The 20,735-nt window shown below is 40.3% G+C and overlaps 1 protein-coding gene across 5 annotated transcripts in view; it reads left to right on the forward strand.

Annotated features, from left to right (window-relative positions):
- Positions 1-1,127: 1,127 nt before the first annotated feature.
- Positions 1,128-20,735, forward strand: part of rock2a (rho-associated, coiled-coil containing protein kinase 2a) — a 44,079-nt gene continuing 24,471 nt past the window's right edge. For all 5 annotated transcript variants that reach the window (XR_015126375.1, XM_086274668.1, XM_086274666.1 and 2 more), the window contains exon 1: positions 1,128-2,011. Coding sequence is in view for 4 of the 5 variants with exons in the window: in XM_086274668.1 (XP_086130794.1) it covers positions 1,913-2,011 (99 nt within the window). In the remaining variant the exon portion in view is untranslated. The remainder of the gene's footprint in view (positions 2,012-20,735) is intronic.

A 20,735-nucleotide genomic window follows, 5' to 3' on the forward strand; every position in this document is an offset into this window, starting at 1 on the left:
TAATCGTGTTGTGAACTTTAACATTTAACATGGTAACTGAGTCCTGCAGAGTCCAAGATGTAGCTCTTGGGTAATTTCTTTGAGATGTGCATGCTCTGACCTTGGGGTGAATTTGCTGGGACATCCACTCCTGGGAAGACTGTCTCTATCACTGTAGAATGATGGACTTTAAATTTCTGGGAAATAGCCAGATAACCGTGCCCAGAATGATGAGCAGCAGCAACTGCTTGTCTAAGATCTGTGCAGATGTTGTATCTCTTTGATATTGTGTTTGCACACACCTGAATGGTGCAGACAAGGAAACTGCTAAAACTTCTGCTTTTATAGAGGTACTCAAAATAATCAAGTGGATTTGATTATCGGCATCAGGCATCGAATTATTTTTAATTTTTTTTTGTTATGCCAACTAACCGTGTTCGGTGCTTTCCAGAAAACAATGTATTGGAGTGCATCACGAAGTATGACATATCTGCGCGGCATGTCAATCTTTCTGTCGTGGCAAAATTAAAGTAAACTGAGGACCTCTCCATCCAATTCATTTATGAGAAACCTGTATCCTGCCAAACTTGTTACATATCCTCCATCTTGAGTGTGGACTGTCACCTTCAGATAGAAGATATAAAGTCCTAAAATGCAGACTGGATTACTTTAAAAAGGAATTTGTCATCTTATCTTATTCACTCTTTGCAAAGACAGCTTCTGTGACAGCACTAGGAATTCCCCTAAGTAGTATATTGTATTGTGTTTCAGCTTATTTTGTGCGAAATAAATAAAGACATGGTGTAATATGTCATGTTTCCCAGTTCATCTGAAGCTGTATTGCCAAATTCTAAAATCTCAGACGAGCTAGTTATTTTTATTATATAAAACCTTAGGATTTGAAAAGAGTGTACTTTCTTTTGATCATCTTTGTGGTTGTCTTGCTCGTACTTATTGTTAAAAATATAAACTTATTACAGTTATGAACTACACAAAGAATGGATACTTTTGACCTACTAAAGAGAAGAGTTAAAGTTTTTGATATTAAAAGATTACACGAGAAATTTATCTCAAGCTATATCCAGGTTGGAGGGCAGGACTGATGGATTATGGGTAATTGAGTCCTCGGTGTGTGTGTGTTGATGTCAGGGGGCGGAGAGTGCGAGAGTACAGCCTCCGTGTGTGTTGGTGTGTAGATGTGAGTGTACGGTGAGGAATTCAGCTGCTGGATGAGTTTTTTCTGCGAGAGAAACTTATTTTTTTTGGCGTCCACGTCTTGAAGCGAGGAGGACAAATGCGAAAATGCGAGAAGAAATCCAGGAAGAGGCGAGCGAGTGCTTATTAAAAATTCAGCGCGGGAGAACAGACGTTATTACCCGTTCGGAGGACTTGTGGCAGCACCGAGGATAAACTCCACTTCTAACGGGCTAAAGCGTTGTTGAATGGGGTGAAACGAAGCGGATTTTTTCCCTCCTAAAGATAGCAAGTCCAGGAAGAAAAAAAAATCCAAGCGGTCGAAACCCAGAAGGAAAGGGGAGTAAAAAGGGGGCAAAGAAAACGCCCTGCTTTGCTGCCTGTTGCTGGTAAATTCAAACTTTATCGCCAAGTTTAAAAAATGCATCTTCCACTTAACGAGAGGTGATAGTTCAAGTCGTCATTCCTAGCTTAAAGCCGGGCGGGTTTGCTAACTGACGGCCCCCTCTCACTTGGCAAGTTTTATGTTTTTGGAAGCATTGGGAATATTTTCTCCTCGTTGTGCACACCATTCCTGTTGGAAGCGATTTGGGTGGGCTGGGAGCCCAAAGGCTGCTCCGCCAGGCCTGCGGCCATTAGCCAGGAACAAAGAGGGTTCACATGTAAACTCAAACAGTTTGGAAAAGCCTCTTCATTAGTTTTTAAAACCCAACTTTTAACCACCAACGACGGCGCAGTCATGTCGCTGGGCGCCGAGAGGAGGATGGAAACCCGGCTGAAGAAGCTGGAGGACATGATCAGAGACCCCAGATCTGCCATAAACCTGGAAAGTTTACTGGTGAGTCAAGTGGGATCCACTTCATAGGTTATTAATGATGTTGTCTGATCGCTGAATGGCTAGGCACGCATGCACGCCCTCAGGTGAGCTAATTGCATTTAAACACCTTTTCATGTTAAAACGGTGCCGTTTATGATTTAAGTGTTATCGCCTGGTGGAGACACTGTAGACAAGCCTGATTAATAGTTAAATCTGGGTGCAGACAGAGCAGTTTGGGGCTCTTTGAGGCCTGTCTACAGATTAGGATTAACTACTTGAGATAGCTCCCCTGGGTGTTTTCATGGAGACTAATATTTTTAGATAACATATGGGCCCACCAAGCCACTGTAGTCCTATCAGTCCCAGATGTAACCACAGAACCATTGCAGTCTTCCTACACTGGTATGCAAATAGGATGTTGGCTATGGAGGACCCAGTCTGCCAAAAATCCAATAAACCATATTGGCAGCAATTAATATCAGAAAATATATATAATAACAGTGTTTAGAATTAAATTAAAAGTTAAAGTAGAAGAAAATATGAAAATTTGTCTCATACTCCTGTACCACCTAACATTTATCTATTTTAATGAGAAGAAAACAATTAGTATGAAGTTGTAAAACTGCGTATCTCCTACTGTTTCAACCACTCAGGTAAATGTGTAGATTTTTATCTGAAGTTCCACTTAATTATTATTTAAATTGTATTCATCTTCCATTTGTTTTTCCCCTTTGACCTCCCGAATATAAATAAGTGACAAGATAATAAACGAGCAATAGTATTAAGGAAAACAAATATATAAGTTATTGGAAGTGTTAGGTTATATCATGTCAGTGTCATGAACAATGTGAGAATGGCTTACTTTTTTGTTTCTGGATATTGTCTAAATCGGTTCTCTATATTTGCCCACCAGCTTAATTCATTAATTTAATTAATTAATTTTACAGTTAATTAATATAGTCTTCTGGAAACTGGAGTTTTGTCCCTTAGTAGTAGTAGTAGTAGTAATGATGAAAATCATTGAAGATTAGTTTCATGATATCTTTGTAGCTGAAGGAGAAAAACTAACTTTAAAGAGGTAAAACAGTGAGTATGTGTTTAGTCTATTGTACTCTCAGCAGCTGCTATTAGATTCTGACTGGAGATCATTTTGATTTGAATATTTCTGTTTTGTAGGGTGGGATTTTAGTACGCTCTGGTGCTTACATATAGCATTGCATTTGATTAGAATTGAGAGGCATGTAAAATCTATCATGTTTGTCTTTCTCTGACAGCTATCTTACCCCCCCATTTGAATATTGGCCTCAAATTTAAGATAGCCTCTGTGTGTGTGTTTATACATACATGAATGTAGCATGGGAAGAGTCATGTCTGGTCATTGTCCAAAAGAGCTTTTTCTCAGATGTAGCAAACAATGGGAGATTGTCCAAGCCAGATGTGTTCTTACTGCTGGAAATAATCTATGTAGTTTGACCATGACAACCACTCGCTTGCTGTTTTCTCTTTGGGATAATCAGACTTTTCTCGGACTTTGACCACTTGGGAGCTGACAGGGTAACCATCATTTGATGCCAACTGATTTGGGTATTTGTGGTTTAATATCTCCCTCGGGTGATATCTGCAAAAGTCTCCCTGTTCATTTCTAATAATGTGTCATTTGTCTGATCCCCTTTTCCCCCTTGCAAGCTTTTTTCTTTTTCTTCAAGTTGGGTGACTACTTCTTTATTTGCTTTAGCTTTGTTCTTTTAATAAGTGCCAAAGTGGCACCACAAGAGGAAGTGGCTGAGTAAGACCACATAAGTTGTTTTTGGATTTCAATGCCATCACAGCAAACACAGTTGCTTCGTGGTGGTCATATTGGTGCAAGTTTATGGAGATTTTTCCATTTGAAGAAAAGAAAAATGTAAATATCATAAACTTTCAATTTGCCACAGAGCTTATTTTCTGTGATAATCCAAAACCCTTGTGGTATAAATGTCAGTGCCTTTTTGTTGAGCGATCTGGGATGATGTTCCAGTTTGGCCATTGGTTCTTGAAGTTTTCCCAGCACACCCCACTTCAGAAGCCAGAAGAAGTTCACACCGCAGATTCCACATAACTAACAATAAAAAAAGGAAATTTGAACATGCTGTGTAATATCAGCACAGTAGCATCTGCATACTCTTGTTTATCTTCCCTTAAAAAAAAATCATACCAGTAATCTTTGTTTAATCTGGTTGTCCGTGTGCTGTTACATCAACACGCTGGTTCTTATTCACCTACAGCCTGGCAACCATTTCTATTTTGCTTTCCTCGGGAGAGGGGAGTGAGACGGTGCATTCCCTGAATTTTTTTCCTCAGAGGTAAAGTGGTCAGAAGTTATGAGATTGTGAACGATGTCTCAGGTCCCTGTGTTTACCCTGTGCGGGGATGAGTCAGACCTGTTTGTACAGCCGCTTATGTGACGTACAATTGAAAGATTTTTTTTTTTTTTTTTTTTTTTTTGGGCCAACAGACGATGGACTTGCCTGATTGCAGACCTTTCATTAACCACCCACATCTGGTGATTTCTTTAGCAGCTCAGTGATTGTCAGGGTATGGACGATGGCCCAGAAGTAATGGATGTTGAGCCAAATAAGGATAGCGTTTGCAATTATTGCCATTGATACAATCAAATAACTCTTGCTTTCTAAGTTGGCGAAGGACTGATGTATTAGAATTGAAACTGTTTAAATGTGTCTGTCTTTAAGTTTTGTGATGACCTAACGTTGCATAAGGCAGTGGAAAAATTCTTCCATTACACCAGTGTATATCACGACTTTGGGCTTAAATGGGAAAAGAGGTCTTCCGACAATTTAGATCAGCTCTGTTCTCCCAAAATAAATTTAGATCTCAGTTATTTTCTGGACCCTAGGAAAGCTGGAATCCCAAGCTATTTTCAGACCTATTAACTGTAACTTTTAGCCAACATTGTGTGATGTTGCCTACTTTAGCTTTAAAGTTAGAGGGTGGTGTTTGAATTTCTGGGGCCCCTAACTGGATGTGACAGAGTGCAAACACACTGTCAGCTCTATCTTAAAAAGCATCACCTCACCCCTTTTAATGGGCCCCTTCTGACTCAGCCCACCCCCCCTTTCCCATACATCCCTTCCCCTGGGGTTCTCCCGCCCCCCTCCATACAACTTGAGGCAATCCTGGTCAAGTCCTGAGGAAGAATTCGGCATAACTTGACCACCGGTGGTGTTTACTTCCTGCACATGAGCTGGGGAGAGAGAGGTGTTGAGTGTTTGAGACAAAAGTTGAGTGGGAAGCATGCGTAGGAGAGAACAGGCTGCGGTTTTCCATTTTTAGCAGCCTCGGTGCTGTCGCTGGGATCAAGAAGTTTTGCTGCTCGGTGTGTTCAGACACACGCATGCACACAAACAATAAATGCTAAGATATGTCTTGTTTTTGTTTGGGTTTTGGGGGTGGGGGTGGGGGGGGGGGTTGCAGGTGAAGGAAAAACATGCATACTTAAAGTGCCTAGATAATTGCTCACAGGCTCATATTTGGTAAATAATGAATCACAAATCCCCTGTTATTGTGGCATGGCAACGGTACCAGAGGGAGCCACATTGTGTGGACCCTTTATTTATTCTTCTCACTAACAGCTTAGTGAAGGAAACTCGGTAATTAATTTCAGGTTTGTGCTTTTTTTCCCCTTTCCTTTTCTTTTTTAAGTGATCATGAAGGTAATGCATTTAAGGAGCAGTGGGCAGGCTTCCCTTAGGATAAGGAAAACTGACGTGGAGGAATGTGCAGCATCTGTCAGGGAAACTCGGTCACCTTCCTTAGTCAATCTTCAACTCTTGTGATGAGATGGGGCAGAGCTGCTGCTATCTGTAAATCCAGCCACAGAACAGCCAGGGGAAAAAATAATACTTAAATGATGCGTTAATGCCGCCCCACTCTCTGGTTATATAAACTGTAGATCACTATATTGCCTCTATCAGCACTCGATCAAGCGTAACCTCAAGTCTCAGCAACCTTCCCCTTGTGCAAACGGTAGGGATCGTTATTTGGCAGGACACCACTGCTGACTGAAGTGCAGGACTTAACTTGGCAGCTCCAAGTACAGGCAGTGATTGTTAAGGAGCAAGCACAAGATGGGGCCTTTCCCGGAATTAAAGAAAAAGACAAAACTAAAATATGGACAGGTTATTTGCAAATCACTCAAGTTTCTGCTGTCCTAAAGGAAATGACCTCACTGAGTAAATAGTTGGCAGCCATACATGGGGCTCAAAGTTCCATAGACTTCTGTCCTGCCTGCACTTTCCCCGTTCGCTTTCTAGCCTTATCTCTTTTCCCTGGCCCTACTTTTCTCTCAGCCCCTCCCCTCAGGCTTGTTAAACACACTGCAGGTATGTTAACTGTGTTTTCATACTTTTGCAGGCCCAGGGCGTGCAGATAACTTAATGCACAGCACTTATGTGTGAATGATATGGGAAATAGAGCTAAAAGCTTGTATGATGCCTTCCAGTTTATCTCTGGGGGGCAATCCCTGTCCATTTCTTTTAAGATCATTTGGAGTGATGCTCTTTTTATTCAGCATTAGTTGGGAAAGCCTTTTAATACATATGCTGTCTCTTTTGCTTAGTACTGGTTATTCACGCCCTTTTTTTCTCTCCCTATTCCTACTCGTATATGCTTCATTTTGTTTTGTTTTTTTCCATTAATTTTTTTGTCTTCTCATCTCCCATTTTCTTCAGCTTTTTTCTTTCTTCCCCTCCCCTTTAACTTATTGTCACTCCACTTCTCACCTACACTAGACTTTCTTCCTCTGTAGCTATTGGGATAAATGATATCCCCTCTTTGTCAACCTGAGTTTTGGCTTCTTCTCTGGAGTGTAGTTGAGTTGCTCTCAGGCAAACAGCAGCAGCAGACCAGACCCGGCTTCAGTGTGCTAGCTGGATAGAAACACTGCCTTATAAGGCACTGGGGATGGTGGCCCCAGCCAATTTTTTTTTTTCCTTCAAAACAAGCCGGTCTCTCGGCTCCACACCACCTCTGGTGAGTCGGCCGGGCCTCTCCATGGTCTTTTTTTGGTTTTTCGCTCCACTCCAGTGAAGAAGACCCGGCGTCTTCTGGGTGTGCAAACCCTCAGCAGTCTCAAAATGTCAACCTTCACTTCAGTTATGCAGCTCCTGGTCTCCTTTAGTGGTCAGAGCTAGGAAACATGATAAGGGTTTTCCTTGTTTATTAAAGCCATACATGGCCCACCAGAGGCTTTTTTGGAAATAAAAAAACACTTAAGGCCTGTAAGAAAGAAAAAGAGTAGGGGAAATTTAAAAATGTATTTATTTAGGTCAGTATTTTAATTCTGATTATTTATTCATTGGCTTAGCAAACATCATCTAGTTGCTGAACTTAAAAGCATATGCCTTTACAGGGGATTTCCATAAACTTAAAAAATAACCCAGGAGTAGGACAAATATTGATGTAGGGAACTGGGTCGTCTGGTAGTTGAGTTCTGATTGTTAGGCGTGGTGTTTAACCGCAAAGCTCATCTTGCAAGGACACACTCTGGTCTCTGCTGGCTTTCTGCCACCGTGGGATGTCTGCAGGCGCAAATCGGGGAGTAGAGGGGTCCTCTACTTAATTATAATGTGTATGTCTTGCATTACAACACGGATGTTTGGCTGGTTGTCAATGTTGCATGTTTACCTGCAGAGATCATTAATACCATAGATCGTAGCTTAGCACAAAAGCAAAATAAGGGCAAAAACCAACACCTGCCTTTTTTACACTAATAAAGCTAACTAATTGACATGTTGCATCTCATTAATTTTGGTGATTAAAGTAATATTATGCTGGTTGTTAAAGATTTACGTGTCAGACAGGTGGTTTCCTGTCAGCTACACTCTGAGAACCCCAGGAAGTTACCCAACCTGGCCAAGAATGAACTTTTGTCCAAAATGAACCTCCTTGTTTCCTCATTTGCTGTTTCCTATACATTGGACACTCAATGGGTTGCTCTACATTTGGGAGCAAGTTTAGATTTTGGAAAAATTATTATTGTTTTGTGTTGCACAGCATGTATTTTGAATACAACTTTATACATCTTTGTGTTGATGTTCACTTCTCAGTGTTGCCCTATCACAGGTAAATTGTTTTTTGCTTATATAGTGTCCCATATACAATTTCAAACTGTTATTTTTTTTTTTCACTTGCAGTTCAGATATGATATGCCCAGTGTGACCATTTTGAAACCACTGTAAACAGCAGTTCATCAAAGCAGGCAGTGGGTTGAGTCAGACTGTGTTTTTAAGCTAAATTGCAACATTAGTGCAAGAAATACAACAGAGAGTTGATAAAAAGTGACACAGTCATTTCCCTTAACATCATAAGTCTATAACTATATATAATATGTTCTTTGCAGTTGATGCCAGATCATATTTGAAGATGGATCTTTGCCCTCAGTACTGTAGCTAATTAATGATCACATTTGTACCCCTGCTCTTGTTTTTCTCGTGTTACAGTTTGTTGGACACATTTTTGAGAAAATCTCTAGTGAAGCAGCTGCTCTCAAGTCGAAAAGATTAGAGCTAATCTTGGACAGCAATCACCTGTTTTTCTGTAACTACTTACAAAAATCAAAGTCCACACCTTAAAATACCCACACATTAATAAACACCTAATTCTCAGCACCTTGATTTTATGTTATATAATGCCTCAGACAAATGGAACAAGATATGAGTCAGGAGCTGTCCAACAGGGATGTGAGAAGAAAGTTTAGAATGAGGAAGAATGCAAGCACAAGAATTGACTTTCTCAAAATTTACATGGAGATTTTCCAATTGTGGCATTGGAATGACCCCCCTCTTTGCATCAAACATGAGGGCAGGAAACAGTACTAGTTTCCTGAGTTGTGTTGTGTTACAGGAACTTTGTGTTATTTTCCTGCGTTTCTGTCTTCCCTGTGTCATCATCCATGTGATTTGGCTCTTCTTCTGTGGACTTTGAGCCTACTCTAAACCAGAATTGGAAGGACTTTGACACTATGGCCACACTCAGTCAGCCTCACACACACACACATAACAAAAGACGCTGGTAGTGATTGGGCCAGCATGCCAGTTTTGTCATATTTTTTGAGTCCACATTTCCCTCAGTCACCACAACAGAGAATATAAAGTTAACATGACTCTTCCAGACACAATATTTAGAAGTCTGCCAGGTTGAAATAAACCAGACTTCTCCTTAATATGACACTTGGACTAGAAGCAAAGCTGAAATCTGAGATATTGATGTGTTTACGGTGGTGTAGGGTTCTCATGTATGCACACAGAGATTTCACCTTAATCTCTTTGCTGTTTTTGTCTAGACATAAAGACTGTGGTTGATATTTTAACTTAAAGTAGGATTTGGTTATAATGCAGCACTCAGGTTCTGTGACCTTCCTGCATAGTTTTTGAATCTTACTGCTCTGCAGGAAGACTTAACTTTTGAAGAACTTTCAGTTCCCACACCGATCAAAACTGTAAAGGTCATGAACTCAGTTATGCAAATGGCTTTGTGGTTAACAGTGACGGCAAAAATCCTGTTGTTGACTTTGTTGTCATGCTGTGCAAAATCTTCCCCCGGTGGCGCGAGCATTGAGGAGTTTAATACCTGAGTCTTGGTATATTTTTAGTTTCAACTGAGGGTGTGAGTGAGAAGAGCAGAGAAGAGAACAGGAGGCTCCCACGCATAACGCACAATCCATCTGGCCTCAGCCTTATCATTCCATCACAACCTGCTGGTGAAACACAGCCTCCTACACGCATACACAAACTTTCTGTCATGCACACATGCTTATGCACAGGCTCGGGCACTCATAGATACGCATTAGTGTCCATTTTCACAAGCAAACAACATTTATTCAGTTGATCTTAGCAACACACAGCCTGCATTGTGTGTAGCCAGCAGCAACAATAGAGCTATACAGCTCATTACCAAACAGCTACAGATTGTCAGTGAGTTCACTGCCTTTAGTAAACACAAACAAGGACATTCGTATGTTCGCACTCGAGTTTAGACCGGGAGTGTTTGTGTTGAAGCTGGCAGTTATAATTGAAATGGTTTGTGTCTATACTAAAAATATTTATATACAAATGTACTCATAGACATGCCAAAGGATCGAAACAAAATCTAAGCCTAATGATGTCATCTTAGTGCTATGTTTTTGTTTTGTTTGTGTGTGTGTGTGTTGTAATTTAAATTTGCCTCATATTGGGTGGTATGGTTGTGCAGTGGTTAGCACAGGCAACTCGCCTCATTTGAACCCTGCTTCCTTCTGCAGTCCAAACACATGTATGGTTTGGCTGTGGGTGTGTAGTAGATTAAGTACTTGAAATGTATAGAATAACACACTTTATGCACAGCTAGAATGTAACTTGTAGCCTAAAGAGGTTAGAAAAGGCCAGAAAAGCATTTTATAAATGTGAGAACATATGGAAATAGCCACCACGTTGTCACCGGTTAGCTTCTGAAGAGCATTTTTTTCACTGTTGCCATCCTGCTGTTTCCTGCTCAAACCAGATGTGCTGAATGCGTGGTGGCTTTGACTGTCGAAAGCTGTTAGCCAGAGAACATTTTACTCAGTATGGCACAAAACATTTACTACTTATAGATTTTTGTAAGTAATTTTTGCAACTGCAGGCATCACATCCTGCTGGCATTAAAAGGAATGCAGGTTAAGGAAACTTCTAAGTTGGCTTCACTTCTTAAACTAAGAAACTATGTCTGTCTTTTATACAGTCTGTGGCAATAGACTTAAAATAAAGGAATTTCTGAATTCTAAGGAAAGGGTTCGGTTTCCCTCTTGGATTGCTTAATTAGAGGAATTTTTTTCAGAGACTTGAGGCCCAACAGTTTGCTGGAAAATGGTAGCCATTAACCAGGGCAGGCTTGATGTAATCCTTGGGTTAATTGTCAGTAAAAACAACATTTTAGTATGAATTGTGACAGGTTGCCGCCAAAATGAAGTGTGCCTTGCACAAATGCAGTCTTTGTGCTCAATGGATAGAACATGACTTTAAATGTCAAACAGCAGAATGGCTGGTTGACAGAACATCGTTATTATAAGATTTGAGATTAAGTTTTTATGTGCAAGCAGTCTTCCCTTGCCCCTTTTTTCCTGGCACATTCCTCAGTGTACTTAATAATAAAGCGTGGGGAGGGCGCAGGAGCATGAGACAAAAATATGTCAAATTCAGGAGCAAGAAGTAATTGTTATTCCCAGTGGAGACATTAGCTGCGCTATTTGTGAACCCAGGATTCCTGCTGTTGTCTTTCTCGAAGAGTTTATGGGCTCTGCCTGGCAAGGTCCCCTCGCTCTGCCCGGCTGGCCAGCCCACCATTTATCCACACAACTATTTTTAAAACTGCTGGAATTCTATCAAAACATCAACTTTCTGCTCAATCCTTTTAAAGCTCAGAGCAGTGCTGCTTGTTTTCTGTTCCACATGCCTAGTGATGAGACGGTTATGAGGAGAGGAAGAGTGGTGGGGGGGAGTGGACTAAAAGTGGAGCAGAGGGAGGTTGTGACTTTTAATAGTTAGGGCTATTCCTTTTCTGCTTTTAGCTTCTTTCAGGTTAACATCATTGCATTCTTGACTGGTGGATCCACGTGGCTTTTTATAGGGTGATAAAGAATGGAAGCAGGCGAGGGGAGAACAACCGCTCTGTCAGCGGCAGGTTGGGTAAATAAAAAGGGAGAAGAATAGAATGTGCCGAAACAGCGCTCTTATAAAATGCCTGCCTCCTGCGACTTCAACCAGTCTCAGCTCTTTGTATTTTGCAGGAGTTGCTATGCGACGAGCCATAACCCACGGGCTGGATTACAGTATAGCAGAGATAAAGAGCCATCTAATAGATACATAGCAATTCATACTGATAAGCCTGACTGGGAAGATACTCCTATCAGCTCAAGGAGACTGTAAGGATGTTAATAACTATACAAGGAAGTGTAGCCCACTATATATCAAAGTGTGCTAAAGAAACTGACTGGATAATCTGTAATTATTCACATTCATTATTACAGAAATAAACATTCCCTTTAATTTAAGCGAAGCCAACACTACATTAGTTATCCGAAAGGGCTATATATACAGAGGACCAAAACGTCCAAAATCATGAATGTAAAAAATAAACATGTATGATTTTAAATGCAGTAAATTTCCACAGCATGTCTTTTATCCTGTCTTCCTTCTCTCACCCCAACCGGTCGCAGCAGATGGCCGCCCCTCCCTGAGCCGGAGGTTTCTTCCTGTTAAAAGGGAGTTTTTCCTTCCCACTGTTGCCAAAGTGCTTGCTCATAGGGGGTCATATGATTGTTGGGTTTTTCTCTGTATCTATGAAGTGCCTTGAGGCGACTTATGTTGTGATTTGGCGCTATATAAATAAAATTGAATTGAATTAAATTAAATATTAAAAATAACTTAGTGACTGCAAGGCATCAGTCACATAGCCCTAGAGGCCAGTCAATAACCCCATTGGCTACTAGATGTTGCTAGGAGAAATTGCTGGCAAAGAGGGTGCTGCACCAAAAACCTCTTTGTGATTACAATTGTTGCTAACAATTGTAATCACAACAACAAAAAAGACGTAACATAAACCAAATGGAGACTGTTCACCTTTACAGTAAAAGTTATGCTTTATTTCTATAACCGGGGGCTACTGTGGCAATCTCCTAGTGACCAAAGGAGTTGCAAGGATGTTTTTGGTGCATCACCCTCTTTGTGACCTTTTTTCTCAAGCAACCACTTGCCAGTCAGTCAGGATATACACATTGTGTTTTCAGGTGACCCTCCTGTGTGTGACTGAACCGTCTTCAGGACCCTTATCGGAGCTTTAGCAAATGATATTGCAGAGACAGTAACCATTTGCCAAAAAGTTGGGGAACAAACAAATTGCCTTTGTTATTGGTGGCTGGTAGGAGGTTGCTGACTGGTTTCTAGGCCTGTGTACTGGACTTAAAACACATTCCTGTTTTAAGGGGGGGGAGACGACTAAATGAAGACCAGAAATGGCAGTTTATGTCACATTTTAAAGGAATGAGGAACGAGTATTGTCAGTATTTTGTGGTTTTAGTGACTGTCATTATTAGTAAGGTTATATATTTACCTGTTTATTGTTTATTGTCTCAAATTCATTGAAGTTAAAACTATTGATGCAGCTTCGTTCCCCCAGAGACTTAACCACTTATTTAATATTCAAGAAATGCTGCTTCCACAGACTTCCAGTCGCCTTTGCATTTACATTTATTTTATTTTATTTTATTTTATTTTTTTTATAGTAATGGAAGTTAATTGAAAGAGCTATTTGCAGTCATTTCCCTTGTGTAACTCCAATGCACTAAATGGCTTATTATGCATGACCTTTGAGGTTACTGCTAATCCTGCAGTGTAAGAATTACTATAAATGTGGTTCAGGAAAGCATTTTGAAGTGGACTGGTGCAATTAGCAAACAAAATAAAATAAACCAAATGCGTGTCTACCAACATAATATCACTCTCGCTGTGGAGCCTCTCATCATCACCATGGTAACATTTATTTGTACCTCCCCCACACTTGATTCATCTTATTTAAAGGAGGGATACAGAAAGGACAAGGATAAGAAAAATATATCACCATGAGGTCCAGCTTGTAAATGGGGAATGTTTGCTATGTGCCTGCAGCCAGTCCAAGCGTTACCAGTGTTTACTTTGCATTTCTCGTGGCAACTGTCAGCAAACAGCTTTTGTCAACTTTTTCATGTCCAAAGTTGGAAATCTGCAAAACTGAATTCCTTCTCCATTCGATCTTTTACGGTGTGCTGGCTTGGGTGTAGAGCTTTCTCTCTCCAGTCTTCTGTTTGAGCCGTTTCACTTTGACAATATGTGACAGGTTACTGGCAGTTAATTTCTGAACTTGTGAATGACACTTACATTCTGCTTACTTTGAAGATGTATCGTGCATGTTTGCTTTCATTGCATGGACAGGAAAAAGGATGCATCTCACGTACATTTGCTGCATGTGTGGCCTTTTCAGGCGTGTGTCCGTCTCTGGTGGAAAATGCTGAGCAGTGCTGCTTGTTTTATCATAGATAGCCGGCAGGACTGATTGTAAGTCACTTCACGGAGCCTGTCGTGGTTTTGTGGGCTGTTCTTTCGCCTTTGAAAATGACTTAAGCTATGCACACAGTACCCTAAATGAATACACTTGATTTGTTAACAGACACTAACATATTCCAGCCTGCATGCTCAGGCAACTGCCGTTATCATAAAAGTATCGTATGCAAGAAAATTATGCTTTCTGACAGTTTTGTTGAAGAATTTAAATTTGTGACAAATCTATAATCGAACAATAGGCTCATCTCAAGTGAGGCTCTTGGGGTTTGACGCTGCAGACTAGTATTACTAATGTTTATCCGGTTAACAATGGTGTGAGCTTGTCGCATGTCTCCAGCAGTTTCAGATTCTGGTTAGAGTGGCCTGACAGAGAGAATCTATCGCCAGCTGCAGTCCAGAATACAGAGTCAGTCTGTACAGTGATCGAGAGAGACTGTGCAAAGCATCAACAGTGAAAGGTGAACAAGCTGGTAGGGAATATCTGCTATCTGCAATGGCAGCCATGACTTTTAAAATAAAATCAATGGGATTGTCTTCCTGTACATCAGCCACATATGGTGTCATATTTTGTTTTGTATTTAAAAATGGTAAAAGAATTCTACAAAGCCGAATTAAAATGGCCTCAGTGAACACTTACATCATGGGAATGAATCAGTGGCCGATGGTGCATTCCAGTTGAAGTTGGAAGTTGGAATTTCCGAGATGAAGTCGGAATTTTCAACTCGGAAAGTTGGAGCCGCTCCACAAACCCCAACTTAATGGGGGCTGTGCGGCTGTGAACACAAGCGGTAGTAAAAGTGCAAAATCCGTGCCACCACTGCAGTGTGTTTGTGACTCTAAATAAATAAGCCATTTGCAAAGCATTGACTGGGTTCTATCTGTGAACGTTGTGTAGCTGTGCAATAAACAAGCACTATGCTGTTGTGTTGCTAATAATGCATCAGTGGCTCCACCTTGCTAAGGGGCAAAATAAATCCTGCTTCTTTTATTTTTGTTTGTTTGTTTGCTACATCATGTTACTATTTAAACACACTCATCTCGATGGTAATGTCACTCCGACATCTGACTTCCAAGACAAATGGAACACATCAAAAGTGCCAAGAAATTATGTTTGGTTACTCTGAAAGTGTTTTTTCAAACAAATCAGGAGTGTAATGCACAAAACTCACTCTCACTCTCACGCACACACACACACACACACACACACACACACACACACACACACACACACACACACACCAGTACCTGCCAGGCACGATCCCTAATAAACCCCCACTAAACGGCAAAGACTAATCTGAGAGATTTACTTTAAAAACATCAATCAGCAGAATTTCGTGATCAAGACATGTACTCGGGCAGTGTCTGATTAACTTCTGATAAATATGTGTTATATTTAAAATACTTTTTGTTTCTTTTTTATTATACATACAATATGGACTAAATCAAATTTACAATGTGACACAAAGACGATTTATTATATGAAAATATGCTTGGTTGTTGGATTTTTGCTGTTGATTCATTGAGCTAATTTTGGACACTGCTACTATGCATCCATTATGTGTTTTTCATTGTCTCTCACCGCCTGACGAATATAGAGCTGCAGTAGCAGCAGTAACGGTGCCTCAGAGGAAATGACTTGCACACAGGGACTGGCTTCATGACACAGTGAAATTATCTGCCAGCCCTGGGGTGGGGTGGATCATTTCCTGTATTGCCATGCTCGCGCATGTGTGCATGTAGGTATATGTACACGCACGTGCACGCACACAAACACGCACCCGACAAACCCTCTCCACCCCCACACATGTGTGTATTTTTTTCCCTTAAATAGTAGTTTTGTGAGAGGTCGGTCCTTTAATGGGGAAGTTGAGTTGATGAAACAGAGTGCTCCGCTCGCTCGACGTAAGCCGATTTCATCCGAGCGGAGAACGATGGAGAGAGGAGGACGGGTAGATAAGTCTGAGAGGCTACAGAACAAAAAAGTGGAGAAGCCTAGAAAGGAAGTGATGAAACTGATTGTATCACAACGCCTAACAGCGCAATAATGAAAGAAAAAGAAAAGAAAAAGGAAAGTGACAAGTATGCAGCGTATGCACTGCGTCGTGTTCTCATGTTCTCATTTGGCTCGGTCCAGTGTTACGAACTGCTCCTTATTGACCGTTGAGGAATGCATAGCTGACAAAAGTTGATAGATGACTTCCTTACTGTTACACGCTGTAACGATTAGAGGTTAGCAACAGTCCGTCCTTTGCTTATTTAATGGTTTCCCTGCATTGCCCTGGGTCATACTTATGAAATGTCTGCGATACTGCAGTACAGTGCCCAGCTTTTCTTCCTGTCGGGGAAAAATAAGAATATAACAGGACAACACGCATCACAGAATTTTTTTTTGTTTTGTTTTGTTTGAGGTAATCAGATGTCACAAGAATAACTGAAATACATCTGTGAGTAATAATGTACTGGCCACTGTTTAGTTTGGGGTAAATACTCATCAGCTGCTTTGTTTGTTGCCTGCCACACATTTTTCAGGAATGTCCATGAATCAGACTGTGTGTGTCAGAGGAAGAACAAGAATGAGTGTGTCTAATGTTGGGTTTGTTTTATTCAGCTGTTCACACACTTTCTCAAATACCTGTAAGTGGTAGAGCTGCTACACAAGATAGGCGTGTAGTGCCAGCATGGGGTGACTCCTCTTGTTCCTATTTCCTCAGAAATTTGGTTGTATAGAAGCCTATTGGAGGGGGGGACAAACCCATGCCCCCCTTACTTTATGACATTGGTAAATACTTTCCTAATGGCCTCAGTCACTGAATATACCTCTCTTTAAATTAGTCTCTCTAATTTTCTCGAAGCAACTACTCTGAGATTCTCACAGCCTTTGTCCCAACCAGTATGAACAAGAGAATATGCATATACGAACATGCAGTTAGGAGGAAAGGAACCACTTGAGAGTGGACATCCAAACACTTATGTCCATGGAGTCTAGACTTAAGGAAGTCATCGGCCGCTAAGGACTTTTATCCAACTATTGGAAACGGTCCCCATATTTAAAATTGTAGTCAATTTTTTAATCACAGCTGAGACTCTGTAAACAGGTATGAATTTATATACTGTAGGTTGGGATGTGTCTTTGTGTGAATTTTCAAAAAGTTGTGAAGCACTTTGTATGCTATTTACATGCTGTATGTCTGTGAGGCGATTAGAGGATCATCAGGGGGTCCTTTTGTCCCTCTGTGGGGGGTTACTCCCACTAGGTTATATCTGGGACTCTCCACCATTTGACCTTAGAACTGAAGAAGCTTCTCGGATGAAAGGTGAAACGTCTTCAAGCAACTTAAAGAAGTCCAGACGCTTTTCTTTGCAAGCTCCTTTGACTTTACATGCTGTAATAATAATAATAATAATAATAATAATAATAATAATAATCACATGCCTATAAATACTATGAGGGTGTTCAGCACTATGAGTGTGGTAAATGCAGGTCTGAGCCTATGACTGTGGCGTGTATGTGGAGGTGACTTTATCTCTGGGACCGCCTCTTTTCCAAGGGTTATAGAAACAGCGTGTTCATCATTTATCAGAAGAATATCAGAGAATCAAGAAGGCAGCTGCTGATGGAAAAATGAGTCACTGCTCCACAGTCTGTCTCTCTCGAGGAACACAGCTTTCAGTTAAAACACTTTTCTTCTGTATGTAGTTGCTGTTTGTGTATCCAGTCAGTCAAGTTGAGCACTGTTGTGTTGAATGAAATGCTGAGGGGAAGTTGGCCCTTTTCATTCAGACTCGCTGGGTTGCATTGATGTGGAACTGTTTTCGTTCTGTGCAGTGGTGAGAAAATAGAACATAAACTGTCCTTAGAAAGGCGGTCAGTGGTCTGTAATGTTGAATTTGGATTTGCTTTAAGTTAGCATGTTGCCTTTATTGGAATGGAAGATGCTTGAAAAAAAAAATTATTTATTTATTTATTTTTAGAAGCTTTCCAAATAGGATGGATGCTCATTAGCTGCTTATTTAGGTCATGTGAGGTCCCTCTGAGGTCCCATCTCAGCCTAGCCTTTTGGTTTTGCTCCCTTAGGTTTAGTAAATGCTGTACAAATGATTTTCAGATTAATGTGCTGCTGGGAAACAAAACCATGGCTTTAAAGGGCTTACTGGACGGCCTGAAAGATACTAATATGGATCTCCTTAAAACCCTTTCCGAAGAACCTGGGAGTTATCTTTTAACACTTTTGAAGGCGAAGGAGTTTCTTTTCAGAAATTTAAAAAGTTGTTAATTAGTAGTCATCAGAGAACATGTGAACTATCCTGCAGTCAAGTTCGGTTATTATCTGTGCCGGTTAAACAAACAAATAAAAAGCCCATTGACCAAGAAAATTGTTGTTTTTGGATATTCTTTAAGTCTTTGAAAGGTCAAAAATAATTCACGAAATATGTGAAGTGGAACAAATACCCTCCTCTCTGAGAATTTCAAACAATAAAAACCAGAAAACATTGGGGAAATGGACATCCAACTTTGAGACTGTGGACTTTCACTTATTTTTATTATCTTATTTTTATTCATTTGTTTGTTGAACTCTGCTCACTATATTTACATATGCTTTTTTCTTTTTCTTTTTTTTATGGAACAAATCTCTGGAGTAATCTGCCCACAGATGTGACTCATAAGGTCTTTTTTTTTTTTTTTTTTTTAAAGTATAATGGACAATGGATGAAAGAACTGCTGACCTTTATGCTGTAATGTAATATATTCCTTTTAGTTTTTTCTACCTTTATTTTTATTTATTTATTTTTTTTACATTACTCATTCTTATTTTGGTTGTTTTATGCTCCTATTGTTTAAATGTTTGTTATTTACACACAAACTCAGATGCATTGTAGCATCTCTCTGTCACAAATTTAGATTCAAAATCCAAAACAATCAAAAATACAGTTGGCTTTTGGCTTGCAGGGGAAAAAAAACATTTTTAAAGCGATTGCTGATGAATATTTTCTATTTACTATCAGTGTGGGTTACTTTTAATTTGATACATGTGTGCAAAAGCAGTTAGGCAATACTAACAATGTATCATTTCATAATGCACCCAAAACAGCATATTATTGCTAAGGAAGTAAAAAATGTAAAGCACCAAATAAAGAAAACAAAAGATACTCCATACAGGTTTTTTGTTTGTTTGTTTGTTTGTTTAAATTGCTCAGGTCCAGATTCCCTCATGAATTTATGGTCTCCCCTACATTAGATACATTTTTATTTTTTAATTTTGAAACTAGATTTCATATTTTTAATTTTGTTTTATGGTTCATCTTTCGGATTAATTCATTACCAGTGGCTGTGTCGTGATGATAAGGGGATAAAAATAAGCTGGTATTGACTGATTATGACACATTTCTTTTATAGTTCATACTTCCTTAAAATAAGTGCAGCCAAATGACTTATATCTCAGTGAGGAAAAAGGAAAAAAAAAACTGGTAAATGGCAAATTATGGAAATTTTGAATGCACTTTTTGTTTTGACACCTAATCTGTGAGTGCTCACACGTCACATCATCTGCATCATGTGTGAAAAATCAGTGCTGATGCAAACAACAGACTTCCTGGCAGCTCATGACTACTTGTCTCATTTCATGCAAAAACACAGTGACTTGCTGTGTGACGCAGCCTTTTACCATCCATGCGCCGTTTATGATGGCTTGATTTGTTTTGCAACAGCACTGTGACTAATGTTTCCATAGAGGTGACAAGTTTGAAAATGCTGTTGCTGAGGGGAGGAAGGACAGACAGCATGCCACCATATCCTGAATCCTAGAGCTGGGCGATAGAACGATAACGATATGTATCGCGATATAACTTTTACTCGATAGAGAAATTAAGCTATCGCGATAGACTTCGCCGCTCTTGTCCTCAAAAAAAAAAAAAAAAAAAAAAGGTCAGCCAATCCAAATTAAGTAGCGCAGAGCCGAACCAATCACAGCCGCAGCGTCACGTCCGCGTGACTTGTTACGTACAGCACAAGTGCCAAGCCGCACGTGTGTTTGTTTGGGAAGCAGCCAGCGGGTAATGGAGCCAGCGGGTAATGGAGGAAATGAGTGTGCCGACTAGAAAAATCAACCGAGCGTGACCGAAGAGAAAACAGATGATGGTTCCAATGCCGGAGAGATTGTCGAACAGAAGAGCCATAGACGTTCCGTAGTGTGAAGGTATTTCGGCTATTTCAAGTCTGACAAAAAACAGAGTAGCATGCACTGTAAATTGTGCCGAAAGCAAGTCTGGAAATACAATAAACTGGTGCATGCGTCACACTGTGCGCCACGTTATTGTTTCGGTGAAATGGATTTCTACAATACTGTTACTGTTAATTCTACTCTCTGCAGTGTTTAAATGCTTACATATACACACAGTTACTGTCCCTCCACACATACGACTCTGTTCTGCTTCTATGCCCCAGCTTTGTTTACTTTTTCCCACCGAGGCTTCTAGACTTCTGATTGGCCAACATTTCGGCACGGTTAGGAATCTAGCTCCACCTGCTGCTTTGGCATGTTCATAGCAGCGTTTTCCTTCATTTCTGCCTTTATGTGTGGACGGGATTATTTTTTAAAACGAAAACGGAAAATCTCCGTTTTCAAAAATACCCGTGTACG

The sequence above is a fragment of the Aulonocara sp. 'chitande type north' Nkhata Bay genome, linkage group LG19 (genome assembly GCF_057382095.1).
Source record: "Aulonocara sp. 'chitande type north' Nkhata Bay isolate Kocher_YH1m ecotype deep benthic linkage group LG19, A_spYH_male_GT1.1, whole genome shotgun sequence".
Lineage (NCBI taxonomy): Eukaryota > Metazoa > Chordata > Actinopteri > Cichliformes > Cichlidae > Aulonocara > Aulonocara sp. 'chitande type north' Nkhata Bay.